The following is an 18,952-nucleotide window of genomic DNA, read 5'->3' as shown; positions in this document are numbered from 1 at the left end:
CAGGCGAGGCACTCAGTCTAAAAAAACGCAATCCCCACCCTCCGCCAGTGTGGTGGCACCATCTAGTTAAGGTGTCTGCAAACGCAGCGTGCGCAGGCGCAGACCTCGAGATGCGATTCAGACGAGGCGCGCAATCAACGCGATTCCGATGTGAGATGTACGCTACGTATTGTGGATACCTCTTCGGTACACGTTATGGCGTCTCCTCGCAAGTTACGAACCGCTGCTGAAGAAGCGAATCGTAGAGCTACGTGCGTGGCTACCACCACGCATCATCGGGCTCAGCAGAGTGCTGTTCAGAGAGCATTACAAGCCACAGCCCACCGTCGACGCTGGACGGGCAGGTCAGGTCGTTCTTGTCAAAACGAGGCGAAGAGACTGTCGCGAAGACCCTGGTGTGCGTGGTGCCGAAATTGGAGCTACCCTTGATCCGCTCCACCAGCTTACGCTGGGACTGCTGCGTGTGCCGCGCAGGCCTGTGATTTTTTTTGCAATGCACTTTGCATTGTGCTGATAGCTATGTTCATGAAGGAATATACGCCAACGCAAATACCACCTGATTTTTTTAGTAGTTTATATTTTTTCATTCATCTAGCGTAACGAGGTCTCATTCCTCCGCAGCAGTGCATGTGTAGATTTAGTTCACGTTCACCGCTCTTGTTACGACAGGGTCTGTGTCGTTTTCCTCGGCTGTCGTCGTCATGTATACATATATATATATATATATATATATATATATATATATATATATAGTAGACAAACATTAATAAACCGAAAATTGGGTGGTAAGACGGCACCGCGGTAGTGCAATTGGTGAGAGCATCGCACTCGCAAACCGATGACGAGAGTTCGTGCCCCACATGCGGCCACTTGTTTTTTCATCCCCTTTCATTTATCGATCGTTTGTTCAACTTAATTAACAACTACAAGTAATTTCCACTATGCTGTTTTCCACTATATGCGGTTCTTGTGATATGGCTTATCAAAATCGGGCCCCTCAGTTTCCCTTCTTCTCGTTCATATGTGTGTGTGTGTGTGTGTGTTTGCGTACTCTCTGATTTGATGAGGTTCTTCTCCTTAAATACAGCACTGTTATAACAATGGTGACTTGACATAAATAGCATAATCTCTACAGCTAGCAACTGTTGCATTCAAATGACATAGAAATAGTAAAGATAACTTCACGAAAGCAACTACACGCTGAAAGTAAAACAACAGATGAATGGCAGTATTTCCGTGTTACTAAACACTCACTGTGAGGAAATGTAGCACACTCTATCGTTTATACAGCTTCTTATTAGACATAGCATAAGGATATTCTAGACTTGGTCCGTAGTACAAGAACGGAATGAAATCAAGGAAACAATCGCTTAGTAACAGCGAAGTTGTTTAAGCGAGCGGTAATTTGTGGTTCGTATCAAGAAACCATCATCATCAGTAATGAAGAAAGAAAATAATATAACCTTTCTTGCCGAGGCGAGCGTCGTAACCACTACACTATACAGCCACGCTTGCAGAACAGGCATTTATGCGAACCATATTGTCACATGCCTTGTGAGAGGACTGGCGACGCGACGTTTATTGAGGGTAGCGGCTCCTGAAAAACACGGCGCTGGGGGCTGGCTATCGAGCGGGCGGAGAAACACGCGCACTTCTTTCTTGTCCGTGCCTGCCTCTTAGCACTGTACCTACTACAGCTGGTGGCAATATGATTGCGTTCGAGCGTCGTCGTCTTCATCCACAGCTGGCGCGGTCGCACGCGCTCGTGCTCTGCGAGCTGAAGAAGAGGTTTTTTGCGCTATGCTCCGGAGAGAGACAAAGAAAATTAGAGCGAGAGAAAGAGAGAGAGAGAGAGAGACGCATTCACGGAGCGGGTCTGATGGAACGCTTTGTCCGCATTGCAACGCGGTGGAACGCGGTGTCCGCATTAGAACGCGGTGTCGGTGTTGCAAACTGTGCTATGCAATGCGCAGTGACGGCCGTAAGTTCGAGAGAGAGACACGCATTCATGGAGCGGGTCGGCTGGAACGCGCTGCCGGCATCGCAACGCGGTTGAACACGGTGTCGGCATTTCGGCCAGCTTCGCTGTCTTGAGCTTTGCGGGGCCTAGTGCAAGCTTTCGGATTTTAGATGCGAAGCATCTTATGGTCAGGGATATGTCACTCCCTCCCTCCCTCCGTCCCTCCATCCATCCATGCGTAGTAGTAAGTGGTTCGTGTGGAAAGGAAAAGGTTGACGCTAGCTTCTGCAGCCCTTGAGGGAGCACGGCTCAGCGCCAACAGGGAGGGGAAAGTGGGAGAGAAAGGGGATAGGACGAAGTCGTCACCATGGCTGGGCGAGGCAAACCGGCAGGCTGTGGCGGCACGTATCAGGCCGAGATGGTAGGCATTAGAGTGCTGCTTAGACCGCAGGGGTGTTGTTCCGGACCTGTCAGGTCTAGGGTGGGTTGGGAGGCCGCGAGGCCATCCGTCTGTGGCAGAAATCTGGTCTTTGAGGCGCGCGGAGAGCCCTGACGAGTCAAGGTACTCCACGACGCCTCGAAGTGCAGAAAGGTGATGTCGGTCAGGGAAGAGATCTTCCTCTTTGCCAGAGGGGAGGCCCAGGCGGCGGAACTCATGCAGGAGTGGGCCCCGCTGTTGAAGGTACGCCGGACAGGCCAGCAGGAGCTGCTCCGTGGTTTCCGGCTCCCCGCAGGAAGCGCAGGCCGTGAACGTCGCTCGTCCAAGGCGATGGCTGCGTGCTGCCGTCCAGCTGCAGCCAATCCGGAGCCGGAGCAGGAGCGAAGTCTCCCTGCGAGCTAGGCCTCGCTGAGGGAGTGGATGTGGGGGGCGTCCCAGTGGCACTCGCTTGTCTGGGTGCTGGGTCACCAGGTGTCACCGTAGCCTAAGTCTGGTGAAGATATTTCAGGCCCCCCTCCGTCACGGCCCAGCTGAGGGGCACAGTGGCGTGGTGGGCGTCTTTCGCCAGGGTGTCGGCTTCCTCGTTACCTGAGATCCCTACGTGGGCGGGGATCCAGTATAGGGATACCGGGTGGCCTGCATCCTGCAGCGCCGTCAGCCGGGTAGACAGCAGGGCAACCCCAAGACTGGCGCTTTTTCGCCTCTGTAAGCCGAGGAGGGCTGCCTTGGAGTCGCAGAGGATGGCTGCCGGCACGTCAGGGAGTTCCTCGGTGAGCAGATCGACGGCCAGGTGGAGGCCTGCCAACTCCGCTGCTGTCGAGCCGGCATGTCTGGGCAGACGACACTGCTTGCTCTTCTGCAGGGCAGGAGCCGTTTAAGCCGCCGTGGCAGAGCCTGTGTCTGGGACCACTGAAACGTCGACGTACACCAGGAGGTGGGCTCCGAGAGTCTCGTCCAGGAGGCTGGCGGCTGTCTGCTGCAAGGCACAGGTAGGCGAGCGCCTCCTAGACATCCCGGGGAGCTCCGTGGTGATCAGGACTGGGGGTCGCTGTGGTGGGGGCAGCTGTACCGCGTTCGCCGGTGAGTTGCCAACTACCTCCTCGTAGAGGCGGCACAGCTGGCCCATCCTTGAGGATGGACGGGTGCGACGCCGTTTGGAGCAGGCTTGGTTGCTGCCTGCTCGTTGCCGCCTGTTGGAGCAGCTTCAGGCTGTGTCCGGGGCGAGGCCTAACCGAGGCCTTTGCTCGAGGCCTAACTGAGGCCTTTGCTTGGAGGCCGCCTCTTGCTCGAGGTGGCTTGTGGAGTTGTGGCGGTGGAAGCCACCCGCCTGACACCCGTTCGAGTGCTCTGGCCACGGTAATGCAGCCGTGGGCCGTCGCCTGCCTCATTTGAAGACCCGTGCTGTCATCCGGCCTTGGCTCGCCTCCCACGAGGGTCATCGTGCGTTAGTTCATCAAGGGAAATCGTCGCGACTGCTCGAGACGACCTACCGCCGATCGACGACATCAGTACTGAATCCGTGAGGCCTATTTGCTCTTCTCTCGAACGCTGCGCGTAGGACCTCGTGTAGACGTGTTTGTTGTAAGGACTTTTGCTCTGTATGCTGTGTTTAGTGTTTGTCTTGTTTCAGTCCCATCATGTTATATAAATGTTCGTTTAAATCCGTTCGTGCGTCTCTGACGTTTATTACCGCCTGACTGCACACAGACATACGTGCCGAACTATTCCATCACAATTTCTGGCGTCCGCGACAGGACAAAGCTCTAACGTTACATCTTAGAGCCGCACGTAGTTTGTGTGTGGTAGACGATAATGGACGAAAAGAGAATGCTAGTTGAGCTCGGGAAGGAGATGGGACTGAGTGGAGAGGCTTTGAAGGAATGGGTGAGCTCAGAGCAGAAGGACATGAGAGATCAGCGAGCAAAGGAACGAGAAGAAACAAAGATAGCGGCACAGGAAGAACATGTACGAGAGTTAGCCCGCATGGAGGCTGAACGAGCGCTCCTCGAGGAGCGACGGCGGATAATAGAGGCAGAGCGTTCACAGGCGAGTGTCTTAAGCGATGAGACTGGTGGTGGTCATAGTTTTCGCAGTCCTCATAAGATGATTCCACCCTATAACGAGGATAGGGATGAACTAGACGCCTACATTCAAAGGTTTAAGAGAGTGGCTGCTAGTCAGGGTTGGCCACGAGACAAGTGGGCCTTGTCGTTAAGTCTGTGTCTGACCGGTGAAGCATTAACGGCAGTAGGTCGGATGTCTGCAGAAGATGCCACGGACTATGTAAAGTTGAAACAGACTCTTCTGCTGCGGTTCCGCTACACGGAAGAAGGGTATCGCGTGAAGTTTCGAGACGCGAAGCCAGAAAATGCTGAGACGGCAAGACAGTTTGCAGGACGTCTTCTCGGCTACTTTGACCACTGGCAAGAGTTAGCCAAGACACCGAAGACTTATGAGGCGCTGAGAGATAGCGTCGTGTCTGAACAGTTTTTACGACGCTGCGAGGCAAAGTTGGCCATCTTTCTCAAGGAACGAGGTTGTCGTGACCTTGACACACTTGCAAAGACAGCCGACCAGTACCTGGAAGCACAAGGTATTAGGAATCTTGCGAGAGGCAAGGAAGAAAAGGAGGGGAAGCTTATAGCCCACAATAAAGCAGTGGCTACAAATGAAAGCAAAGGAAAGCCGCTCTGCTTTCTTTGTAACAAGCAGGGTCACCGAGCTTCCGACTGCTGGACTAGATCCAGAGCTCCAAAGGCATCACCATGCTGGATATGTAAGAAGACAGGTCATAGGGCAGATGCTTGCCCTACTGGCTCTAACGGGCGTGGTGAAGCGTCATGCTCTCTCTTACGACCGGAACAAATCTAAGGTGAAGAGGAAAAACAACAGGAACTTGCCCAACCAAGTGCGGAAGACGATCACGACGTTCTTTACGTTGCTCAGAGTGGTACAACGTGTGCAGATGTGTCAAAAGCAATGCCGACGGTAATGGGTCAGCTTGAAGGGAAAAGGGTGACCATCCTGCGAGATACCGGCTGTGATACAGTCGTAGTGAAACGGTCCCTGGTTCCGAACTCCAAACTGACGGGTAGTACCCGCATAATACGCCTATTAGACCGATCCGCAAAGAAATTGCCAGAGGCGGAGGTGTACATTGACTCTCCGATTTTCAAGGGACACGTTCGTGCAGTTTGCATGGAGAATCCTCTATACGACGTTCTACTAGGCAACGTTGAAGACGTCTACCCGATTGACGATGCTAAGTGCAAGCAAGCAAGTTCAGAATTGTCAATCCGCAGTGCGAAAGATTCACGCGAAGACGGAATGACAGCTGCTGCAGGGACAAAGAAAGAACGGCAACAACTACCCGCACCACAAGTCAACCCGTTAAACATCAGCCCGGAGGAAATGCGGAAGTTGCAAAGCACGGACCCCACACTAGAAGCTTGTTTCACAGCATTGGACAAAAGAAGCACGTCCAAGAAGCAAGCTGTAACCGAGTTCGTGTTGGTTCGAGGCATCCTCTTCCGGCGCTACCAGACTGCAGAACGACGGGACTTGGAGCAACTTGTGGTTCCGAAGAAGCTCCGTTGCACAGTGATGAAGATGGCGCATGAAGGATTACTTGCTGGACATCAGGGACAAGAGGACGATAGACCGTGTCCTTGAGGAATTTTATTGGCCGGGGGTACAGGCGGATGTTACACGTTTCGTAAAATCGTGTGACATATGCCAAAGAACTGTGCCAAAGCACCTTGTAGGTCGCGTGCCATTAGGGAATATGCCCATCATCGGGACACCATTCCAACGAGTCGCAGTCGACATTATTGGTCCGTTGTCACCAACGTCCGACAAAGGGAATAAATATGTACTGACCATGATCGACTTTGCCACACGCTACCCCGATGCGGTAGCATTGCCAAGTATTGAGACAGAGCGGGTGGCAGAAGGCCTACTATAAATGTTTTCCCGTGTTGGTGTTCCACGTGAGATAGTGAGTGACCGTGGCAAGTCTTTCACGTCCAGCCTAATGCAGGAACTGGGACGACTACTGTCATTTAGACAACTGCCCACAACGCCGTACCATCCCATGGCGAATGGTCTCGTGGAAAGGTTTAATGGGACGCTTAAACAAATGATCCGACGCATGTGTCAAGAATGCCCTAAAAAATGGGATAGATACTTAGCCCCATTGCTGTTCGCCTACCGAGAGGTCCCACAAGCAAGCCTGGGGTTTTCGCCATTTGACCTCCTGTGTGGAAGATTTGTGCGGGGACCGATGTCCATCCTTAAGGAATTATGAACTGGCGATAATCTCGACGCCGAGACCAAGACGACGTACGGATATGTCGTAGAGCTCCAGGGAAGGTTACAGGACACATGCAAAATGGCTCATGAAGAGCTCCAGAATGCAAAAGCTTCCCAAAAGAAGTACTATGACAGAAAGTCAAGGGCCAGACAGCTTGTTGCAGGTGATAAAGTGTTACTGCTCCTTCCATCAGAGAAGAACAAGCTTATCTTGACATGGAAGGGTCCTTTCACGGAGGTCGAAAAACGAAACGACTATGACTACCTTATCGACCTCGGTTCGCGAGTGAGCCTATTCCACATCAATCTGCTTAAAAATTATGAGGAAAGGGAAACGGAACCACCCAACCAGCTGTGCGCCGCAATTACCGTCGAGTCGGATATGTTAGAAGAACATGAAATTCCATCTGTGACTCTACACCAGAGAGAGACCCATAAAAATGTCGCTGTAGCGAGGGATTTGAGTTGCCAACAGATGGAACAGATTAATAATCTTTTGGAAAAGTATCAAGACGTGTTCTCCGATATGCCAGGCAAGACGAACGTTGTTGAATGCAAGCCACGCCTCACAACAGAAACACCAGTGAATGTGCGGCCGAAGTGTCAGCACCCTTGACAGAACTTACGAGGAAGAGGGCACCAAACAAGGTCACCTGGGATGAATGCCACCAAGAAGCTTCTGAGACGCTACGTCATCTTCTATCCTCTAGTCCTGTCCTACGATCCCCGAACTTACACGAACCCTTTATTTTACGAACAGACGCCTCCTCGTCAAGCATCAGAGCCGTCCTGATGCAACGACATGACGGTGTGCTTCACCCTGTAGCCTATGCCAGCCGTAAACTTTTACCACGTGAAGTCCGGTATTCGACTGTTCAGCGAGAAGCACTGGCTCTTGTATGGGCCATTCAAAAGTTTCACGTTTATCTCTTGGGTAAATGCTTTGTGCTGCAGACCGACCACCAGCCACTTGCTTACATAAACTCTGCGAAACAGATGAACAACCGCGTACTCCGGTGGAGTTTGCTCCTTACTGAATACGATTTTACGGTGGAGTATATCAAAGGGGCAGACAACATAGGTGCCGACTATCTTAGCCGTGTATGACGTACTCTTGGACAAATGTGTACAGCAGCGTGCAAATCATGTTTCTGTATGTTGTTTAGCTGTGTGCACTGTGGACAAGTTGTTCCCCAAACAACTTTCTTAAGTGGGGGGATAATTGCGACGCCGTTTGGAGCAGGCCTGGTTGCTGCCTGCTCGTTGCCGCCTGTTGGAGCAGCTTCAGGCTGTGTCCGGGGCGAGGCCTAACCGAGGCCTTTGCTCGAGGCCTAACCGAGGCCTTTGCTCGAGGCCTAACTGAGGCCTTTGCTTGGAGGCCGCCTCTTGCTCGAGGTGGCTTGTGGAGTTGTGGCGGTGGAAGCCACCCGCCTGACACCCGTTCGAGTGCTCTGGCCACGGTAATGCAGCCGTGGGCCGTCGCCTGCCTCATTTGAAGACCCGTGCTGTCATCCGGCCTTGGCTCGCCTCCCACGAGGGTCATCGTGCGTTAGTTCATCAACGGAAATCGTCGCGACTGCTCGAGACGACCTACCGCCGATCGACGACATCAGTACTGAATCCGTAAGGCCTATTTGCTCTTCTCTCGAACGCTGCGCGTAGGCCCTCGTGTAGACATGTTTGTTGTAAGGACTTTTGCTGTGTATGCTGTGTTTAGTGTTTGTCTTGTTTCAGTCCCATCATGTTATATAAATGTTCGTTTAAATCCGTTCGTGCGTCGCTGACGTTTATTACCGCCTGACTGCACACAGACATACGTGCTGAACTATTCCATCACAACGGGTCTGGAGGCGACGCAGCAGGCCTCTGCCGTCAGGAGCATGGTGGAGGCGGTCCACATGGCTTAGTCCCTGTTGCAGAAAGATGAGCTACAGGGGCCATGCTCCCACCTACGCAAGGGTGGCGCCGACCTGCGAGCTCCGTGGGACGTCCAGGCACAGTCGGATGGCCGCCCGGTGCTGCAGCTCCAACTTTCCGAGGCGACGTGGCGGCAGCGCCACCAGCGGAAGAGCGTACCGCAGACGTCATGTGGCCGCCGCCTGGTAGAGCCGTAGGGCCCACCTGACGGAGCAGCCCTCTCCGCGGGCAAGGAGCTGTGACACGGTCTTGCGGACCCGGATCGTCTGCGCCTGCATGGCCTCGACAGCCGGTTGCCAGGTTAGCCGGTGGTCGATGCGCAGCCCAAGGTACGAAACAGTCGTACTCCATGGGATACGCACGCCCTCCAGCTGCAGCCGGGGAGCCGAGCGTCGCGCAGCTGCTCTCGGGTGGACGAGGAGGGCCACCGTCTTCCCCGTCGACACCGCAAGGCCAATGCTGTCCAGGTAGGCGGCTGTGGCGTCCAGGGCTCTCTGGAGGGCCAGGCGCACGTGACGGCTGGACTGTGGCGGTCCCCGCACCCACAGGGCGATGTCGTCCCGTACATGGAGCACTCCACTTTGTAGTGTGGGTCGGTCGGCAGTGCAGCAGGCAACCGGGCCAGGATGAGGTTGAAGAGAGATGGGCTCACCACTGACCCTTGTGGTACGCCTGCTGCCACCGGACGGGGAGTGCTCCTTGCATGGCCCACGCGGACCCTGAGGGTGCGGTCGTTCAGGAACGATGACAGGAACCGCCGCAGGCTGCCGCCAATGCCCAGGAGGTCCAGAGCCTGCTGGGCAACCGCATGCTCCCGGGAGGCCATCGAACGCCCCTTTGACGTCGATGAGGAGGAGCATGGCTAGGTCTCCGCTGGCCCTGGCGTCCTCCAGGGTGGAGACGTCGTCAGCGATGGAGTCCGCAGTGCACCTTCGGCGCCGGAAGCCTGTCTGCTGGTCCGCGAGGAACCCGCAGGCGCGGGCCACCCATTCGAGCCGTGCCAGAGCAATGGCCTCCATCACCTTACAGGCAGCGGAGGTGAGGGAGACCGGTCGGTATGAAGACAGCTCGCCGGCCGGCTTTCTGCCCTTCAAAATGCGGGCCACAATGGCCGTGCGCCAGGCCTCCGGCACCTGTCCTGACCGCGAGATCTTGTTGTAGCAATCGAGCAGGCGTCGTTGCTCACTGGTGGCCAGGTTGCGAAGCATCTGGAGTGTCTCTCCATCTGCTCCTGGCGCACTTCGACGCTTTCCCCTCCTCAGGGCGCTGCAGCTCGTGGAGCGTCAATGGGTCCTGGCAGATGGCCGCCATCTGGCTGGCCGCCTACTCAGGATGGAGCTCCAGCAGGCAGGTAGGCGGGCTGGCAGGGGGACGACCAACCGGCAGGGTGGCAGCAGTGAGGGCAGCAGGGGGGGGGGCGAAGCGGTCAGCTAGTAACTCCGCTAGTGGCGCCTCACTGATACCCAGCGAAATGGCCACCGCGAGGACGCGGTAGCGGTTTGCCTTCCTGCCGGTCAGGGACTTTAGGAGGGGCAAGGCCAGGGGGCCCTTCGAGCGATCCTCGATGGTGGCGCAGAGGCTGCCCCAGCTCTGGTTCCTTCTGCGCCTGGCCTGTCGTCTGCAGCGGGCGTCCGCCCTCTTGTACTCTGTCCAGTGCTCTGCGTTGCCCGTCCGGATAGCTCGGCGCTCCACGCGGCGCCTGGATGCACGGAGGTTGAGCAGAAGGAGATCCGGGGCAGGGGTGTCCGGTTGAGCAGAGCACTGGACTGTGGCTGCCTGGGCGCACTCTGTGATGGCGCCCAGGAAGTCACAGCCATCGACCATCTCACTGCAGCGCTTCCTGAAAAAGGGACCAGTCTGTGACGTGGTATGTCCGTGACCTTGGCCTTCTCCCACACCCGGGGGTGATCAAGATCGGGAAGTGATCAGAGCCCCAAGTGTCGGGAGTTGTAGCCCAGTCGTAGGAGCGCTGCTGGGTGGTGAGGGAGAGGTCGATGGCTGTGCTCACCCCACGGCGGACGTAGGTGGGTCCTCCTTTGTTGAGCACCATCAGGCCAGCACGGCTGATAGCATTGCAGAGGTCCCTGCCTCGGCGGGTGCACCTGCGGCTGCCCCAGTCGGTGTGGTGGGCATTGAAGTCACCACATAGGACTGTTGGCCCGCCGAGGCGTGCTGCAAGCCGCACCAGGCTGGAGGGGTCCCATTGTTGCCTAGGACGGACTTAGATGCTTGCCACGGTTGTGTCCTGCCTGTCAAGGCGTACCGTGACAGTGCAGCCCTCCATGGCGCCTCCCACGACGTCGGTGACCGGCACGAGCGTGGGGGCCAGGCTGCTGCGAACGTAGCGCCGTCCTCGGCTTCCCCCTCTTGTGGGCACCCTCCAGGCAGGGTGCATCTGTGCAGCTCTGCGTCGATCAGGTGGTGGCGCCAGAGTAGCCGATGTAGCCAGTTCGCCCTGACTGTCGAGCTGAGAGGTTGTGTTGCTTTTCGCTCCGACGACCTCGCCTCATAGAATTAAGACCAACTTTAGAGAAAGGAAACTGTACCTTCCACAGTGGTACGAAATTAAGAAGCGGCAGCGCTTGGAACTCACTGGAGTACCCGACAGATGGCGCTGCTCAAACAGGAAGCGGAAATGATATTTTTAGTGCAAAATCCAATGTGGCCGTTTTTTACCGGTCGCGCGCGCACGCTGGTACGCGCGGCGCTCGCCCGGCTGGCGTTGCGGCGTGCCTCAGTGCCTTGCCGCTTAGCTTGTGCGTTCTAATTGCCAGGAGACCAAAGAGCCTCCTACTGACGCCCATACAAACAAGCCACAAGTGAGTGAACAGGACGTACGACTTTATTGGTCGAAGACAAACAGTGCACCTTCTCGTACAAGAGCAGCAATAAAACTTGCATGTTGAGATACGCTGAAACAATAAACGCGAGCTCGTAAACTGCTCACTTTCGTCAACGCACATGGCAGTCCGGTAACGTGCGGCAACCAGCAGCGCAAGCAGATGTTTGCTCCGACAGTCACCTTTGAAGATTAGCAACTTGCATACCGAAGAAATCGGGTGACGCAGGCATCTGCTGCCGCACCCAACACAGCAACATGGACTACCGTGCGTTTTACCATTACCTCCTTTCCAAGCTGCAGGTTTATGTTTGTCTATCGGGGCCGCTAATATGTCACTGACACTCGGTGCCCCATTTTCTCTCAATATGCACAAGTCGGTTTCGTGGGCATCACCTTCGGCAGCCACTTTTGCGGGCCATTCCACCCAGGTGGCTATCAACTTCATACACTTCCGACCATGTAAGCAAGTATGCCAAATTGCGGCTCAGGAACCGCACAAGCACAATTTGCCCGCGGCTGCAGCAGGAAAGGACGGAGCGGGGAGCACCAATCACGGTTCGTGTAAATTGGGAGTCTATGTTGCTGCGCGGACTGCAGGAGCAGGTGCTTACCTCGAGAGACTGTTTCCCAATGCAAATGACCAGGCCGCTACATCCAAGAAACGTAATACAGTGACCATAAACAAGTGAGATAATAGCAAAATGGGATTCCGCATTCAATCACCGCATGAGGTTCAGACAATACACTATACATTGGCTAAGATCCACATGGTAACAGTGAGGAATGACGTACACGGGTCACTTAGGCACATTCAGTAGTCCAACTACAGGCACAGTGCTTGTGCTTGCCTTCGTTGCACATGGTAGTCTGGTAACAAGCGACAACAAGAAACGCAAACCGATTGGGCAGCATATTCCACCTGTTTGCCCCCGCAGTCATCGTTGAAGATAAGCAACTTGCATTGCGAAGCATTCGGCTCATGCAAGGCATCTGCTGCCGCCGCCAACACAGCGACATCGACTACCCAGCATTTTAGCGTTAACTCCTTTCCAGCCTGCACGTTTCTTTTCTTTCGGGGGCCGCTAATATGTGGCTCACACTTGGTGCCCCACTTTGTCTCAATATGGACAAGTCGGTTTCTTGGGCATCACCTTCAGCAGCCACTTCTGTGGGCCTTTCAACCCATGTGGCTATCAACTTTATACACTTCAGACCATGTAAACATGTACGCTGCTCTCTGTTGACGACAAATCACGGCCAACGAAGGCCACAAACAACATTTGCGCACGGCTGCAGCAGGAAAGGATGGAATGGGGAGCACCAATCACGGTGCGTGTAAATTGGGAGTCCATGTCGCTGTACGGACTGCAGGAGCAGGTGCTTACCTCGAGAGATTGCTTCCCAATGCAACTTACCAGGCCCCCCAAATCCGAAAAACGTAACATAGCGACCACGACCAAGTGTCTGCAACCAGATTGTGCAATCAACCCCTTCAGTGTAGCTTGCGCAAAAACCCAGGCTATTGAGCAAGAAGAGCAGTCCTGAACGAGACCAAGAATTAAATATGGGAATGAGAAAGCTTGCATTCAAGAAAGGCACTCTGCTCTGCAAGCAGTGAAGGTCAATAACATTAAGAAAAGTGAAATGCTACATAGCACATGGTGCAAACCTTAATGCAAGACACATGCCGATGCCGCATCTGCTATTTCAGGAGAGAAATTTAACATGGCAACGTACAGTAGAGAATACTGCTACAAAGATGTTAAGCTAATAGACAATGATGGGCCTTAAGTATGAGCAAAGAATCAGTTCACGTTTATGTTTGGATAAGGAAGAAGAATGATATCTAGCAAGAATGGTGAATGAAAAAGCTTGCACTCATAGAAAAAAATTATACTTGGCACAAATTGAATTTTACAAGGCCAGGAAGCTGATTAAGGAAGGGCAAACTGATGGAAATCTTTTGGCCAGCATCGTCCATGCTTGTTCAGAGGTTGCAGGCGCATCTAAACACGAAGAATTTCTTTTGTTGAGGTACCTGGATGACTCTGCCAATATGCGTGCTGGTGGAATGATGGCTGAGGCGCTTTTCAGTCTTGATACAGTCTATACGTAGACTTGGTATCTCATCGAAATACTTCTGGATCCGCTTCTTTGTTCGTGGTGTAAGAGCCTTGTGAGTTCGGCTCCAGCCCCTTCCTGTTGGTGTAGATATATGAGGGCTCCAGTGATGAGTGCCAAGATGTGCTTGGTGCAGACTCTGTTGGAGCAGAACAGTAACACATGAGATACAAGAGAGATTAGCCAAACTCGTGTAGTGTTTCTATCTATGTTTCAATCAATTATGCTGCACCGTAAATATGAACAAACATTCATATCATCTGCTACAAACAAATGACAATGTATCTCAAGACTAGCAAGCCAATACAGCATATATCAAGCATATTTGTTTCTGAACCCGGTGTTGTTTACCTTGTAGTAGCAGCAAAAGTCCACACGATGACCTGGTTGTAGCAGCAGGCAGTAGCTTCTCTTTAGTGTGTGTAGTGTGTTGCTTTACACTGGTGCCGTCCTCTTCATGTCCGAAAGAGAAATTTTGACTGCATCAAAAATTGAAAAAACACAATTTCACGATATGAAATGCAAGAAGCTCTGATATATATATATATATATATATATTGTAATGGTTTCTGACTGCACAACACATGTAAAAAATGTACACCGCTTGTTCTAGGGAGCTTAAGCAGCATGTTATTCACCAAATATTGATACTGTCCATAAAATTGTTGTCTGCCTAACAACAATGCGTTTGCACACCTGAAGTACTATTAGGATCACAAATGAGAACATTTTTGCGCTCATTTATACACTAGAAGAGATCACACTGCTGGTTCCACAAGCAAACGCATGAAAAACATGAATTTCATGTATTACAACTGATGCATTCTTTTCTGCACGACCGCGATGCACCGCTGCACTACTGCAAAAATAAATGCCCTAAGGTAAACCAAACTTAACAGCAAGAACACTTGGAACCAACAAGTACGAAATATGGGTTAATTAATATGCGTTCAATTCTTTGATACATTCAATTCAGGACTTTCACTTTAGTTTACCAAAGGGTTAATCGGTTTTGTGGACGAAAGAAGTTGCCGGCGGACTCGAAGAAAAAAAAACATACTGATAAGGCCCAAGGCCACGGCTACAACGAAATGAAAAATGTGCTGCGCGTTCCGATGTCGCTCTCTTTCGTGATTGTGTGCATAACGACGGTCTCGCAACTACAGGTTTATTTCAGAAACGGCAACGTAGGGTCCCGACTACCCATATGTAATGCAGGATTTAGTTCGTTAACTTGTCTCCGCCTGTGAATTAACGAGACGAATATTTAATAACGATTGAAGCAGCAATGTTAAACGACTCACCGGTATTGCCATCCTCAGTCGCAGCAGAATCCGGCTCCCGTTTCGATGCATACTTGTTCAGCATGATTCATGACCAAAACCTAGCTTTCGGGCTTGCATCTCAGCTCGCAAACACGTCACTTCACCCCAAGTAAAACAACGCGAGGTTTCGAAGCGCAATAAAGCGGTTTTAGCACAAATAATCAACCAGCATAAGTGTACCGACCAATGAATTCGTGCTTGTCGTGTCCCGAAAATACCGGTAAAAATTTTAAATCCAGGTGAGAGGTCACGTGGGAGGTTGATGATGATGAACGTTATTTTGCGTCTTTAATAACAAAAAAAACAATAGCGTTACTACTCAAAAGTAGGATGTATAATTAGGAATAATAAATATGTACTTTTTCTCATTAAATAAAACTTCGATAAGCGTGGGAGTAAGTTTGTAGGTTGAAATTGCGCTTACTACGGCGCCCCTAGCAGGAGACGACGGAACTCACCGGGCAATTTTTTTGAAAACGCACTAAGCTTGGTTTATTAGCCGCGCCCACGCGGTCGATTTTTTCGCCCTCTGTGGCCATTTGTTGAACTTGAGAGTGTGAGAGCCCTGGGTGCCCCAGAGGCACCGGCAACAGTCACCAACGCAGCGTGCGTTCGGTGCGAACGCGGGAAAAACGCCGACGGCGTCGACAACAGTTCTGCGCGTTGCTGGTGCTGCTGCATGTCCAAGTTTATACAGCTGATAAAAATAGCTCGAGTAGACCCCATGGCTGCGTCGCATACTACTCAGGGTTCCCCTACGGGAAGATGGTGTAATTTTTTTTTTTTTTTTTGATGCAGAGCTCCTAATGCAAGAAAAATATACAGGCTTCATTCAGTGCGATAAGGAATCGTCCGTTTTATTGAGAACCACTATGTTTCACATGGAATTATTTCCCCGCATTAAAACACAGCAGCCCACTGAAAATTACAATTTCTATTCACAGCCTTGCTTAACTTTGGTCATTGTCACAACAGCAAATGTTTGTTCACTTTATACAATCAGAGGCCAGTACAACCTAATTTGAGTGCTAGATGCAATAGGCATAAAGAAATATCTATATATTTCTTTAATTATCTGATATGCCCCTTATGCCAAGCCAACAGTCAACATTTATTTCATGCACACCTGGTGAACCTGACAATGTTTTCACTATTCTTGTATCATAGAGGGGGAGTAATGTCGTTATAGTTTACTTTGTGATGATCGACAAAGAATATTGGTGACGACTTTTTTTCCATTAACATGTACGTTCAACGTCTTCTCAGTCAATGGACATCTCACGAATCATGAAAAATGCACGTTAAGCTATGTCTATACTCATTTTTAGCGTAAACTATTTCGCAGACTATTGATTTATTCGGAGCAAATGGCGACCAACTTGAAAAGAACAAGCAGCAGACCGACTAACGAAAAAGCCTATAGGCGTTAACAACTTAAGGCACGTTCACATCTTATGTGGCAGGAAATTATCTCGCTATATTTCATGTAGATCAGCCCGGGCCCCGGCTGCGATTGTTACAATATTTATGTCAGTTCAGGTCCAAGCTTCTTTATCTTTTTTCTTCCCATACATCAAGATCTCAATGACGAATCAAAGAAGCAATTGTTAACATGCCTCGGAAGTGCAGTTCCGCAGGTAAGAACAACAAAACATCCAACTTTTTTTCTTCTTTTTCGGTTATCAGCAAACAGTGCCATCAGAGATAAAGTGTACTAGAAGGAGGTAGTGTCATGCATTGCCCTGAGGCGAAAAGTGTGGAAAGGTCCGGCACTTCGATGACAGACCATGCGACAGCAGCGGCGCTGCCAATGTCCGTCGATCCGTCGCTTATTCCTGCTGTTGTCAGTTGTGCTATGTGTACGTAGCTAGCGTGTAAGTCGAAGTTTGTGTTGTTTGTAATTTTGTTCGTTCGTAGTTTATGTAGTTCAAACGAAGCGTTGTTTCAAATAAAGGCTTGATTTTTCCTTCTTCTTTCTGGGGTTTTACTTGCCAAAACCAGTTCTGAGTATGAGGCACGCATGTAGTGGAGGGCTCCGGAATAATTTGGACCACCTGGGGTTCTTTATCGTGCACTACAACGCAAGCACGAGCGCGTTTTTGCATTCCACCTCCATTGAAATGCGGCCGCCGCGGCTGGGATTCGATCCCGCGACCTCGTGCTCAGCAGCGCAACGCCTTACCTAACTGAGCCACCACGGCGGGTTGATTTTCCCTGAGGTATTCCAGTTTGAATTATACACAGTGGTTATCACCGCAATATAAAGTGCTAAATGCGTTTAAATATTTACTGAATTACTTCATTAATTTTAATTATCCAACTTTCAATTAACCCAGCTAATTGACGCTTGCAATAATTAATTAATTATTATTTAGTTACGTAATGAGTCAATTAAATATAATTCTACGGTTTGTTTGCATTACTCATAAATTAGTATTTAGGTAAATATTCATTTTGTACTTAATTACTGTTTCTATATCCAATAGATTGTTGACCCTGTGACTTTTAGAAATGAAGTATAGTAAGTATCTTTACATAATATTGACGTATTGCTTGAGTGATATATGCATACGAAGGAGTAGGTTTTCATTGATAAATTTTTTCATCTGTGACCCGTAATTCTAAGAATTGCACGTGCATTTTCAGACTTGTGCGCTGTGCATTTCCAAAAATTTCTCTAACCGTACCTGTCTGCGCTAGGATCCGTTAGAGAACTTCTTCTGGATTTTTAGACAATCATGTGGATCAAATGATCATCCCACACCAACGCATTTTCTCACTGTTGTAAACTGCTTGTCATTTTACAACCTCGCAAAAGCAGTCAGCTCGGGCCATGCAGAGCTTGATTAATAAATGAACTCTGTTCTTGAACCTTGCGATGGCTCCACCCTACAAACCTGAGTTTATGACATGGACAATGCCGTCGAAGCAGGGACGCGTTAGCTTTAACTTGTTAGCAATTAAAAATATATATTGTTAAGCACGGTGTATGCAAAGCACCGTTGCGCATCGGAAGCAGTGCATGATGCGAACACCTCCCTGAACACACTACCCCATATAAAAGTACACTATAACCGAGACAAACTGGAAAAAAATGTGTTTTGGAACACCTGACAAAAAGCCAGCCTCCACTCGGTATTGAAGAACATGCAGCTACGCCCAGCATAAGATTTGCAAAATACTATACACGTAGATGTCCACAAAGATACTGCAAGAAATTCGCACTATTACTAATCATATAGTAATGAAAAAGACTAGTAGCAATATAACCTTTGCTAGGCTACAACTAAATGTTACGCTCGTGCTTTGTTCTGCGCATGTAGCTGATGAAAAGAAGTTGCACGTTAAAGAACCCCAGGTGGTCCAAATTTCCGGAGTTCCCACTACGGCGTGCCTCATAATCAGAACTGGTTTTGGCACGTAAAACCCCATAATTTAATTTTTAATTTTGAAGTTTCACGCAAAGTACTGTCAGTATTACCTGTACCCAGCCGCGCGCACTTGAAACCCTAAATGTTATTATATGCAGTGTACTCCGCTTAAACTAAACTCGAAGGGACAGGAAATAACGTTAATATTGTCAGAAACTTCATGCAAATGACGCGACAATCGCGATTTATTTTTTTAAAGCGTTGGATCTTTTCGTTTCCCTCCGACGAAAAAAAAAAGCAGCATTGCACTCTGTTGGAATGGGACAGATCCTTTGGGACATGGTATTTGTTCATGCGCACTCACTTTCTGGCAGTCCTTATCAGGGCATTGAAGCGGAACTGAACTGGAAAAGGAAAAACATGTTTCTGCTCAAACCTAAGGTGAACCAGAACGATACAATTTTTTTTTTCACTTCGAAGCGCAACAGAAAGAAAATCCTAACAGTTTTTCATTCAGGCTAGCCACTTTCTTTTGAGCTTCTCATCCATTCATTGCCAGCACTTGGTGGTCCACTACAGTACCTTATTTGTAAATACACACTATCCTTCGGTAATTCTATAAGTACCAGCACCGTTAATACGGTTTTCACCCTATCGCATCTGAGG

At 50.5% G+C, this 18,952-nt stretch overlaps 1 protein-coding gene across 1 annotated transcript in view; it reads left to right on the top strand.

The window, feature by feature from the left end:
• The window catches only part of LOC125945234 (uncharacterized), a 137,876-nt gene that overhangs the window by 26,937 nt on the left and 91,987 nt on the right, over positions 1-18,952 (top strand). Inside the window, exon 2 of the mRNA XM_049666909.1 lies at positions 16,494-16,552. Within this exon, the coding sequence (XP_049522866.1) occupies positions 16,494-16,552 (59 nt within the window). The remainder of the gene's footprint in view (positions 1-16,493; positions 16,553-18,952) is intronic.

This window comes from Dermacentor silvarum, chromosome 5 (assembly GCF_013339745.2).
Source record: "Dermacentor silvarum isolate Dsil-2018 chromosome 5, BIME_Dsil_1.4, whole genome shotgun sequence".
Lineage (NCBI taxonomy): Eukaryota > Metazoa > Arthropoda > Arachnida > Ixodida > Ixodidae > Dermacentor > Dermacentor silvarum.
The sequence above is the reverse complement of the archived record's forward strand: the minus strand, read 5'-3'. Positions and strand labels throughout refer to the sequence as shown.